The 10,993-nt window shown below is 37.8% G+C and overlaps 1 protein-coding gene across 1 annotated transcript; it reads right to left on the bottom strand.

Annotated features, from left to right (window-relative positions):
- Window positions 1-1,895: 1,895 nt before the first annotated feature.
- LOC110920741 (putative 1-phosphatidylinositol-3-phosphate 5-kinase FAB1C) lies at window positions 1,896-10,759 on the bottom strand. Its single transcript, XM_022164940.2, has 10 exons — window positions 9,370-10,759; window positions 8,211-8,957; window positions 7,589-7,742; window positions 7,039-7,383; window positions 6,278-6,751; window positions 4,956-5,287; window positions 4,577-4,862; window positions 3,248-4,483; window positions 2,896-3,153; window positions 1,896-2,369 (listed from the first exon to the last, which is right to left on the bottom strand). Exons 1-10 carry the CDS (start codon window positions 9,819-9,821, stop codon window positions 2,115-2,117), a joined length of 4,539 nt encoding a protein of 1,512 aa, XP_022020632.1. The 5' UTR covers window positions 9,822-10,759; the 3' UTR covers window positions 1,896-2,114.
- Between the last annotated feature and the right edge of the window lie 234 nt (window positions 10,760-10,993).

Raw genomic sequence — 10,993 nt, 5'->3', positions numbered from 1 at the left:
TGTCGAATAATGCCCCATGGTGGGGGCATTATTTTGTTCCACCACTACACATGGTCTTACGGGACCTATAAGATACGGATGATTATGTCTTTACGTCTCAAACGTTCTGTCAGACAGTCCGTATCTTATAATTTTCTTGACTTCGAAAACCTTCCCATAATTTTCTTGTTTGTATCAAATTATATTTTTATTATGTGGCCGTTTGGATTTACGGGACCTATAAGATATGGATGATTATGTCTTTACGTGCCAGACGTTCTGTCAGGCTGTCCGTATCTTATAATTTTCTTGACTTCGAAAATCTTCCCATAATTTTCTTGTTTGTATCAAATTATATTTTTTATTATATTTATTTTAAATTTCAAAATATAAAGCTACAACATAAGTTTAATTTAATGCTTGATTATTAACAAATCATGTTACAAAAGCCATTATTTATGAATCAATAATTTCCATTTTTGAAAATTTGACTTGTACATCAAGCAAACAAGTACAATTGTTACAACTCTCTCCTGCAATAATTTGTAGATTACACAATCATAATAAACCTTTCACGTGCAATAATTTGTAAATTACACAATAATAATAAAAGTTCCAGGTGAGCTTATTAATGACTCTTTATATCTAAATAGTTGTCCAATTGAATATGACATTTCAGTCTCACACTTTTGCTGTCATGCCATAACCACTTGTACTTTGTGCATAAGTAATTGTAATTGTACATTGATTAAAAAAATCAGGATAATTACTAAAATGTATATTTTTTTTTGGAATGGCGACTTTCTTGTGTTTTGGCCACCGCACTCCCCAAATTGGAGAGCCTGTTGCCCCACTCTGGCCAGACTATGTTGTCATAACCGGACCCACGCTAGCTTTAGAGTTTGGCTTGGGCGTTCTCCCAGGAAACCATACCGTCGGCTGCCACTTGACAATCATTGTGCCATCACAAGAATATAACTCTTAGGCGTAACACACAGTGGGATGAAAACCCGGGTGGGCTCGAGATTCGAACCAACAACCTTCCACAAGGCCTAGCTCAAATCCTTCATTATCTTAATCCATCAAAAATGACACAAGTGGAGATCGAACTTGGGTCTCCATCGGAGAAACCAAGCCTCCTACCACTGGGCTACAAACGGGGATATATTTGCTAAGACTTGGTAGCCTTATGTGTCACTTTTTTATTGGTCTAGACGCTTAAGTTGGAAAGTGTCTATTTTGGAAAAGTCAAGATCAGTAATGATTATTTTGGTAATTTTTCGTAATAAATCTTGAAAAAGAACTTGAGTTTACTTGGACCACAAGCGAATTGGAGAGGCAATTTTGGACAGGCTTCCCACAAGAACTAATTTAAAAAGGAGGAACGTCGACATTCCCTCGATTATGTGCTCTTTTTGTGACGAATTCGAGGAAACGGTGGAGCATTTGTTCACCGCTTGTTCGATGACTATTAAGGTTTGGTCGGCTTTAAGTGTGTGGTGCAAACTTCCGCCGCTTCACTTTTTCGAATTTAGAGACATCCTAGACATCCACGAGTTCTCTAAGAGTGGTAAGAAGGCGGAAAAGTTCATTCAGGGGATGGCTATGATAACTTGTTGGTGCATCTGGAAAGAAAGGAACGAGGTGGTGTTCAGTCAGAACATTGGTTGTCCGCAGGATATCATAGGGGAGATAAAGTCGAGAGGTTATAGTTGGGTTAAAAATAGAACGTCTTGTAATTTTATTAGATGGGCGGACTAATGTAAATATCCTCTGTACATGTTGTAATTTCTTTGCCCTTTGCCCGTTTGGGTCGGGGGTTTTGTTGTCTTGTTTAGCCTTTTGCCCGTTTGGGTCGGAGGTGCGTTTTTAATGAAGCATATCTTACAAAAAAAAAACTTGGACCACAAGCTAAAGAGAGCAGAATCTTGACCAGCAAGTTTTCATTTAACTCAGAGAGCATCTACAGGAATGATACATGTGGATTTGTATACAAAATAACAAATCAAAGGGTAAATGCTACCCCAATATGACCAAATTCAATCTAATCTTAGACTCTAATGTCCTTTATTAATAATAATAATAATAATAATCTGTTCTTTAAAACTAAACAAAGAACACCTTCATTTCATTTTTCATAACGACCATTGATCCGGTACGGTAAGAAAGTAACTCGTCATGGCTTTTCGAAACCTCCTTTTGTACTGCTTCGGAGAAATTATCGTTGGCGACGCGTTCTTGGGCCCGCCTAGAATCCCCGACGCTTTTACCCATGTTTCAAGCTGTTTGTCCCATGTATATTGTCGCATGAAATCGATGATCCCGAGAACCAATTCTTTACTCCCTTCATCCACTCCAACCAATAGAGAATAATCCATCACGTCGATCGACTGCATAAAATGTACAACTTTCTATGAATATATGTGTTCATGGTCATAAAAGACCTTGTTCGTGTACGTTTTAAGGAATATATGTGTTCGCGAACTGTTCATGAACACTTACCGAATAAGATTTTATGTTCATGTTCGTTTGTTAAGGAAATGAACGAGTTCGTGTTCGTTTGTTAATTTTAGGCAAAGAACGCAAACGAACGTTCATGAACACAAACAAGCGTTCATGAGCAGAACATATAATAAACTTAAGTTATTATATATTTTGTTTGTTGGAATTTTGAAGCAAACTAAAAACACTAATAAACTATCGAACACAAACGAACATGTTACCGAACGTTCACGAATATAAATGAACGAACGAACGCGGTCTTTGTTCATGTTCGTTCTTTAAACTAAACGAACGAAATTTCTTGTTTCATGAACTGTTCGTTGAACGTTCGGTTCGTTTGCAGCCCTAAGCATAATACAACTACGAAAATTTTAAACCACAATTTTTAAAATTATTAAGGCGAAAAGATGATACCGCTAAGAAGGATGTGTCGTTCCAAACGGCTCTTTCGAGATTCCTCTTAGCTTTGCTTCCAAGAAAGAGCGGATTGGTCCGCAAGGCTTCCAATAAGTTCATATCGAGCATCGTTCCCGTAATATCCGAGTTATAACGTGATCTCGCAGATCCTTTTAGATCATAAACTCGCGATATATTTTTCTTGAAAAACAAATTCTCCATCACCATCACAATCGACTTCGATTCTTTCCCGCCTCTCAAATGCTTCACATTAACCTATCATCATTACAATAACATCATCAAAATTAGCTTTCAAGTTTCAAACAAGTTAACAAACAAACAAACAAAAAAGTCAAACTCATAAGTCAACCTGATAAATGCCGACGATTTTAGCAAGACAAGTCGGACTCCCGGTGTTTAGCGAATCGGTCAGGTATTTAAAATACTGTGGTGCGAATTCCTCAAACGAATCCAGCTCGGTTTTAGTGACACCCTTTATTAAAAACCGATCGTCTAACGATTTCGCGAAATCAGCACCACTTTTACCTCCTTGTGCCATCCATTTCTTGCATCGGCTCAACGAACGCATGTAGTCGGTTTCACTAGGGCAGCATTTCTTTCTAAGACCGTCAAACTGCTTAGCGAAATAACACGTCACCGAGAATTTGACTTTTCCACCGGGTCCCGATTCATCCTCAAACTGAATCGTTAAGTGATGAGAGCTTCTCGGCTCGGAAAACAACGACCCCATTGTCGTTGACGATTCTTCTGACCCGTAATTACCATACGGCATGTAGTCAAAATCGTTATTAGAGCCGAAAGACTGCCAAGCGGAAAGCTTTGAAGCTACGGAATGCTGTTTATGTAGATGCGGTTTATTGGTAAACCAAGCTTCGTATTCCTTTGAAGCAAGGGCGTACGATATTATGCTTGTGGGCTCGTTTTCGTAAACGGCAATCACCACGTTTTGACCACGGATCAAACGAGCCCCGTCAGGGAGAAGTGAAGTTCGGGAAATGAATAACGGTTTCGTCCTCCACAAGAAATCCAACTTCGGATCTTCATTGGGGATGACTTGTGAGTAACTCCGTTGTATGTTATCGTTGACTTTGACTTTTGACATGTGGGTATAATTTCTCGAGTCTTGATACCTCATTCTTTCTTGTAAAGTCATTGCGGAATCAAACGAATAAACCCGAGCAGGTGTGGAAATCAACCGTCTAATTTGTTGATTCTCGGGTCGGGTCAAAGGACCGGTCCATGCAGAGTCAATTGTGTCGGATAGAAACGATGCGTTACATTCACTGAACTGGTCGGAAGATATCGACTTCATGTCGATTTGATTGGATTCATCGATCTCTCCGTTCGAATCGATTTGTTCGGATTCAGGGTCATCGGATGCATGACTATGGTCAACGATAACTTCGAGAGTCGAATAAGCTCTTCGGTGTTTGACTTCGAAACTAGAATTCCTTTTAAAGATAGAATTAAGAGACTCGAGCCGTTGATCCCAAACATGCAAATCGATCATGAGCGAATGTCTCAAACGGTTAAGTTCGAGAACATCGATTTCCGCCACACTTTCGCCACAAGGTTGAAGCAATTCCTAGTTCATGCATCACGACACAAGCGATTAATAATTAATAAATAACATAAGACAAAAATCAAATATATAATTTTTAAAAATAGTTTTGCTTACTATGTATACATCTCTTTCTTTGATCAAATCTTTATTCAACTCCTCGATTTGTTTATTTAACTCGTCGGTATCCGAAGCTGCATGAGAAATACTCTTCTGTTTCGTCTCGTGTAATACATCGGATATCTCACCATACAACGCTTTCGTCTTGTTTAAAAGCTCGGTTACTTCTTTCTTTAACCAACCCTGTTGAACGTGGCCACTAAACTGTAGTACAGATGGCGGCAACCGAACGGAAAGAATATCAATCGGAGAGTAGCGGAAAAAAGCCACCGTACTCCCCAACCTGTAGGTCAAATACAAGCTAAAAGTTAAACACGTATACATACAAACATGTATATACGTATTACGTATATAATGTTGGATATAATGATTTTACCCGTAGAAACGAAGGCAGTCTCTTTGAAGAGAATGACCGCATCCCGCAATGCGATTAGCGGTTGAGTGATTTGAAAAACTAAGTTCTAGAAATTTCCCGAAAGAGAGACCCCATGCGGCGTCAGACATAACCACCCTACGGGTCGCGGGTGGGACACCGTTTATAGGGGAGCATCGGAGACACCTGTGCCACATCCATATCTTTCCATCTTTCTCCCCGGGTAGGTTCAGAGATGGAAGTCGTTTGACGTTAATTGTTAAGTTCCCCTGTGGGTGAGTGTAGCATATCACATGGGCTTCGGCTGGTTTGTCGCAAGATCGACACGATGATGCCTGAATGAAAAATCCCATGTCAAACCCAACCGTCAAAGATTCGAGGATTCGATCTTTTTATTAATAACACAAGCACGAATAAGTTTTTTTATATATATAGGGTCGGGTTCAATGGAGATCAGTGCATTTAACATGTGAAATAAATCATAAAAATTCAATTTAACATGTTAAATTTTAAATTTTTCAATTTTTTTTTTTTGGAGCTTTTGCATTTAACATGTTAAAAATTATATTCTTCAAAATTTTTTTGGAGCTTTTGCATATAATACATGTAGAATTCTGCCTTCTTTTAAAAAATGAAAAACAAAATAAAATAATAAAAAAAATGCTTAGAAAACAGTTAAAGAAGGTAAAAAAATTACAAAAATGATTTTTGAGTAAACTTCCGTTTTGCTCCATGTGGTTTGGTCATTTTAACGGTTTTGCTCCAATAGTTTAAAAATAGTCATTTTCCTCCCTGATTTTTCTAACTTATCTTCATTTTGCTCCCAGCCTCTAACTCCATCAGGGAGGAAACTGGCGACAAACTCGAAAGATTAGGGAGCAAACTGGCGACAAACTCGAAAGATTAGGGAGGAAAATGGCTATTTTTAAACTATTGGAGCAAAACCGTTAAAATGACCAAACCACAGGAAGTTTACTCATGATTTTTTTATTGGAATAGCTTCTACACATCTTTATATGCAAACGCTCCGAAAAAAATATTTTTTCGCATTTAAAATTGAATTTTTATGATATGTTTAACATGTTAAACGCACCGTTCCTCGGTTCCCCACTTTTTTAGTGTCCCCATTGAACCTCACATTATATGTGTGTGTGTAGGGTTGGGTTCAATGGGAACACTAAAAAAGTGGAGAGCCGAGGGAACCGACTCAAACGAACTCCAACTGGACTCAATCTAGCAGCATTGGAACCGACTCGTCGAACCATGCACCAAGAATCATAGGATTTAAATGCAGTACAAATAAATAACTTATTATTAACTTTTACCTGATCAAAAAGATCATCTTGGAGGTATCTCCCGAGCGGTTTATCAAAGCAGCCATAGAATTTTATCCGCAAGAGCCTTGATCGTTCACATACATTACCATTTAACACACATCGGCTAGAAAACGACACTAAAATGCTCTGATTATTGTCTGTCGCTGAATAATATTCATTTGAGTCCTCGTTTACTTCAATTCTTTCGGTTGAGTCACATGATACTATTTCTTCCATAGTAGGGGGGCTAGATACGTCATTTATATTCATCGTCATCATATGATTGTCGATATCCGCGTCATGTTCTTCGGATTTTGGAGAGTTGGTAACATCTGAGGGCTTAATGGTCATTTTAGGTAAAGTAGCACCCTCATCAGCCAAAAAAGAAGTTTCGAGTGATAGATGATAAGCGGCGAATACGGCATACTGAACGACGTGTTTAACTTTTTTTAGTTCTTCCCGACTTGCGCCTTTTAGCAAGACCTACACAACACATTGAAAGTATACCAATGTTTTCAAAACTGGACCGGACGTCGAACCGATCTACTGGTCGGGCCGGTCGGACCGGTCGACCCGGATGTAAGAACCGGTCAACCGGGTGATGCCGTAAATTTTATAAAAATAAATCGGGTAAAACTGAATTTTTTTAAATAAAAATCTGGTTCAACCCCAAAACGGGTCTGATAGGGTGAACGGGTCCGGTCCAGTTTTCAAAACATTTTTATTTAACGAACTAATTATATACTAAAAATGAGAGTTGAAATTGTTACCGTGCAACCCAACCGCCTAGGGCAACCATCAAAAAACATGAAAGTCTTGGACGGTTTCTTGGTGGACTGACCAGCGACTTCATGGTGTTCGGTGAACTTTTCTAATCGGAAAAGCTCACACTGGCCCAATCGTGTGGTGGAGATCTTATCTACGGATGGAGTTATAGGTGCACCTGTACACCTGGCTATACGCTCTAACAAAGGGCGTTTGATATTCGAAACCAATGAGATTTCTTTGGCTAAAAGATACTCTTGTGCATATGACGATACACTTTTTTCCACTAGTAGCACATTTGGACGACGAGCCTCGATTCTTGAAACAATCATCTTCAAATGATCCATTTCCTGTTTTAAGGTCGTGTTATTACGTAAATAATGTAATTTTGCATTCATGTTTGACAAACTAAGTGTTTACAAGAGCGACAAATTTACGACAAGAAGTGTTTCGATTCAATCCACCCCCCCCCCCTCCCTTGCCAAAAGTTACTGTTTTTGACCCGTTACCCAAAACCCCGACGAGCCCATTTTGCCGCCTTTGTTAATAACGAACCTGCTGCAATAGAGTCTCGATAGATGCGAGCTGATTATGAGCACGCTGATACTCGAGTGCACCGCCTAAAATAAGCAACCAAGGGTTCTTGTACTGCGAAGTCATGCGTTTATGCTTTATGTTTTTTGTACAAACTACTCCTTTAACAAACATACTGCATAGCGAAAAAAAAAGTTTAAACGCTATGTTAGCTTTCTATTTAAGGAAAGAATCAAGACTAGGGCTGCAAACGAACCGAACATTCAGTGAACAGTTCGGCGGGAAGTTCGTTTGTGTTTGTTCGTTTAATAAATCAACAAACACGAACAAGAAATTACATGAACAGAGGCCGCGTTCGTTCATTTATGTTCATTTATTTTCGTGAACGTTCGGTAACGTGTTCGATAGTTCATTAGTGTTTTTAGTTTTTATATTTGACTTAAATACTTCAAAATCTCAACAAATAAAATATTTAATAAGTATCTGTGTATTATATATTTTGTTCATGAATGCTTGTTTGTTTGTTTCCATTTGTGTTCATGAACAGTTCGTGAACACATATATTTCCTTAACAAACGAACACGAACAAGGTCTTGTTCGTGTTCGTTTCGGTTACCTGACTCCGAGAATTTTTTTTGGTTACCTTTCATCGGGATTTCCGGAAGCTATACATTTAATCTTTACATAATCTCCAGGATCCATACTACCACCTCTGCTAGTATCCGGTTTCACGAAATTAGCCGCTTGCCATGCTAAAGACGTTATGATATCGAGCCAATCGTCTCCCGCCACATCTTCAGATTGCAATAGTTGCGATACAAGAGCCCGAAAATGACCCTGAACCACGTTTTCCAACGGTTTCTTATGCTCGAAACTTTTACTATTTTCCGAAAGAACGCTCATAAGGGTATCACTCGAGGAAAAAACATCCCCCGGTGGGCCCATTTCGTCGTCATCGTCAGCGTACGAGAAGAAACCGGTTTCTTCATCGTGTAACGGCAGAGGAAACCAAATAAGACCGTTGTTTTCAAGATCCAACGGCTCATATTGGTCCCTAAATGTCGACAAATCGTCGTTAGTGATAGTAGTACTATCGGGTTCTTTGGGCCCGTTTTGATGGCTTTTTAAAACAGCCACCAACGGTTCTTGGTCGTAAGAACCATCGGTCAGAGACCGAGGAGTTTCCTGCTCGTCGGGCTGTACAGAATGGCTAAGTCTAGTGGACGTAAAGCGGGTCCTACACGGGCTGTCTGATGGACTCGAATCAACCGACATGAAACTGTAAAAGTCATGTCGGGTATTGACGCTACTTGATTCTACGTCTGAAGAGTCGATACTATACGGGCTGATGATGCTTTTTGACGAATATTCTCCTTCGTCTTCATCACTCCTGCAGTTAAACCGAAATAAGATAAATCAAATAATTATTTTTGTTTAAAGTTAATCAGATTATCGATTTGGGTATCAAGGCAATAAGAATTACAAATATTTTTCGACAAATTATAAATATTTTCGACAAATTCAGATTTTTATTGAACAAACTACAAATATTTTCGACGAATTACATATATATTTTTCGACGATGTACAAATATTTTATACGAATTATAAATATTTTTCGACGAATTACAAATATTTTTTGACGAATTACAAATATTTTCGACGAAAATCTGATTTATTTTGATATTATTTATGGCAAAGGTTCTAAAATACCATCAAAATGTCCAAATATAGAAACCATAATCAAATTCAATCAAACATACAAAATAATATATTTGATCAAATAAACAAAAAAAAATATACCTGATGGCGGAGCGGTATACGGATACTGCTTTAAGATTCGACCCGTCAAATCTCTCACCGGAATAATTTGGTGAAGCGGGTTCGGGGCTTTGTCGGGGCGAATCACAAGGATGAATTTTATGACTAAACTTGCCTCCAAACTTTTGTTTAATTTCAAAACCGGAACAAAACTTGCAAGATCGGATACTTTTCGATTCAACGACAAATAATCCACAGCCTTCCACACAACTCTCGCAAAACAAACGGCTGCACCGTTCACACGAATAACCAACGCAAGACTCCGAAACCCCCAATTCACATCCACAACACATGGTTTGACTTTGTCTTTGACTTTGACCACCCTCAGCCATTTTGACTTCACCAGATAAAGAACTTATACCACTTATCCCCCAATTAACCCAAGATCCAACTTTTGAAATCAAATCTAGCAGTGAATTAACAGGCACTCCCATCAAATATCGAAACCGCTCATCGAAAACTCGTATAAAAACCCGAATTCTGGTTATAGTTATATGATTATGATTATATCCTATGTCAAGACTGTCAATCAACTAACAAATTTATACCTCTATAGAACCCAAAAACTGGAAAAACAAATTGGGCTTTTTTGCATATATTAAGGCTGTTTAACAGATTAACAGATTAACAGATAAACAGTTTAACAGCCCTATGAAACTATATGATGTTTTTTTTTTCTTTTGTAAATGGAAAGATTCAAGAAAGGAACAAAAAGGTCTCCTTGAAATCAGAAAACATCTCAACTAAGAAATGTATTTACACAAAAAAAAAAAAAAAAGTTTTTTTTATAAATATATTGTAAAAATATTGTAAAAATATTGTGAAAATATTATAAAAATATTAAAAATCCCCAAGAACAAAGAACAAACCCTAACTAGCTAACCAATCCCGGAATCATCAACAACATCAGAATGAACAAACCCCAGATGGAACATCAACCAAACAAGATCCAGAACTCAACAAGATTCAAAAAAGATGAAAACTTTATGGGAAATTTCAACTAGTAAAGCATGAAATCAAGCAATAAGAAGATGAAAATGGACTTAAAGAACAGAGAGGATGATGATGAAAAGTATGAAGAGATAGAGTACGGAATTAGTTCCCTTTCTAATGGAAGATGAAGATGAAGATGAAGAAGAAATTAGGGCTCGAATCTCCATGTGAAATTGAATGAGTTTCAACACTTTTTCTTCTTGCTTTTTTCCCGAATTTTTCGGCAATGCTTTCATTTTTTTCCTCTACTCAACTATGATTAAAATACCCATTATTGTATTATATGTATTGTTGTTGTATTTTTCTTTTTTTTTTTTTTCTGCAATTTTTTTGGTGTGTTTGATTGGAACCCTAGTTTTTCTCTCTTTTAGACTGTCTTAATCTTGAGAGAATCTTTAACCATGGTTTTGTAATGAGACCACTCTTGGAAAGTGATAACTTTCCCTTTTTTGAACTTTTGCTTTAGCCCCTTGAGTATTTGCAAAGTCGTGTATATCGCCCGGTTTATTTTGTTTAGAAGCGTATTTGGTATGGACGATTAGAGCTGGTTTAATCACGATTACTATAACGATAAGGTGTATGTCATAGAAAACATGTTTTGGGTTACTTTTAC

This window comes from Helianthus annuus, chromosome 17 (assembly GCF_002127325.2).
Source record: "Helianthus annuus cultivar XRQ/B chromosome 17, HanXRQr2.0-SUNRISE, whole genome shotgun sequence".
Taxonomy (NCBI): domain Eukaryota; kingdom Viridiplantae; phylum Streptophyta; class Magnoliopsida; order Asterales; family Asteraceae; genus Helianthus; species Helianthus annuus.
Note: the sequence above shows the minus strand (reverse complement) of the source record. Positions and strands in the feature narration are given on the sequence as shown.

Excerpts from the sequence above, each read along its gene's own strand:
- LOC110920741 (XM_022164940.2), bottom strand. The coding sequence starts at position 9,821 with ATGGGAGTGCCTGTTAATTCACTGCTAGATTTGATTTCAAAAGTTGGA. Across the intron at positions 7,384-7,588 it reads TCGAGACTCTATTGCAGCAG|GAAATGGATCATTTGAAGAT; the intron begins GTTCGTTATTAA and ends ACCTTAAAACAG. Across the intron at positions 4,484-4,576 it reads AAGAAAGAGATGTATACATA|GAATTGCTTCAACCTTGTGG; the intron begins GTAAGCAAAACT and ends TGCATGAACTAG.